We start from the raw sequence: 1,116 nt of genomic DNA, 5'->3' as shown, positions 1-1,116 counted from the left end.
TTTTTTTTTTTTGGACACAGACTTTTTGCATACCATCGATTCATTGGTGTATTAATGCACTTATATTCCCAGCTTTAAGCTAACATACAGTAAATAAATACACAGTTCCAAGGAGGGAGCCAGGGCGGGGGGACTCGGAGAGGGGGGAGGCTCGGCGAGGGGAAGGGGCCGCCGTGGTTACTGATATCCCAGTGCAGAAGCTGAAGTCAGTCTTTGGCCATAGAGAGCGTAGGGGGAGTAGTAAGGTCCGGCAGCCGGCAACGACGGCACGGGGAGAGCTCCGGCTGCAGGCAAATGGCTCTTGCCGTACGGGTGATACCTGTTGAGTCCCAAAGTGTGTGGGCTCCTCAAGGACAGGGAGGCCGGTAACGTGCTGGGGCTGCCGGGGGCGGCGGGTGGGAGGTGGAGGTGGCAGGAAGCGGCCGAACCCAACCCCGACGTGGGATAACCGGCCAAGAGTTTCTCCGCGCCCGGCAGCGCCGTGTGGGTCCGTAGGTGGGTGAGCAGCTCCTCCGAGGTGGCAAACCTCTTATCGCAGGGTCCGCTGGCAGACACCCAATTGCATATGTGGGGCAGGGGGTCGTTCTGCAGCATGAAGCCATAGGTGTAGAGGGGGTGGCCGGGCAGGCTGGGGGTGCCGCCGGAGGAGAGCGTGGTGTGCACCGAATGCAGGGGGTGCGCGGGGTACACCAGGGGGTATCCGCTCTTCAGGCTGCCGGCGTCGTGCACGCAGCTGGAGCAGTTGCCGGAGCCCAGGTGCGAGGCGCTGTGGTAGCTCAGGCAGTACGGGTCCCGGCATAATCCCTGCATGAAGGAGGGCGGCGAAGCCCCGGTCAGCGGGCTGGAGCTGGGCGGCTTCCCCGGCAGCCCCAGCGCCCCGGGCAGCTGGCTGCCCACCAGCCCCGCTTTGCTGGGGTCCAACCCGGGCACGAACTGCGAGGGGTACCCGGCGTAGGCGCCCACGATGGAGCCGTGGTAACCGATGCTGGAAGGCGGCAGCGGGAAGACGGAGTGGCCCGGCTTGTAGGGAGACACGGGGGCCACATGGCCGGCGGCGGGCGGCAGCGCGGGGGGCTCCGATTTGCGGCCCGATGTGGGGGGTTCGCCGTGCGCCCC

General features: G+C 65.3%; 1 protein-coding gene across 1 annotated transcript; it reads right to left on the bottom strand.

The window, feature by feature from the left end:
• Positions 1 to 1,116, bottom strand: ZNF703 (zinc finger protein 703; the record flags this gene model as incomplete). The annotated part of the gene is made up of 1 exon (XM_003214030.2): positions 1 to 1,116. A coding segment is annotated over one exon (939 nt), but the record flags the coding sequence as incomplete, so codon positions are not given.

The sequence above is a fragment of the Meleagris gallopavo genome, chromosome 24 (genome assembly GCF_000146605.3).
Source record: "Meleagris gallopavo isolate NT-WF06-2002-E0010 breed Aviagen turkey brand Nicholas breeding stock chromosome 24, Turkey_5.1, whole genome shotgun sequence".
NCBI lineage: Eukaryota > Metazoa > Chordata > Aves > Galliformes > Phasianidae > Meleagris > Meleagris gallopavo.
Note: the sequence above shows the minus strand (reverse complement) of the source record. Positions and strands in the feature narration are given on the sequence as shown.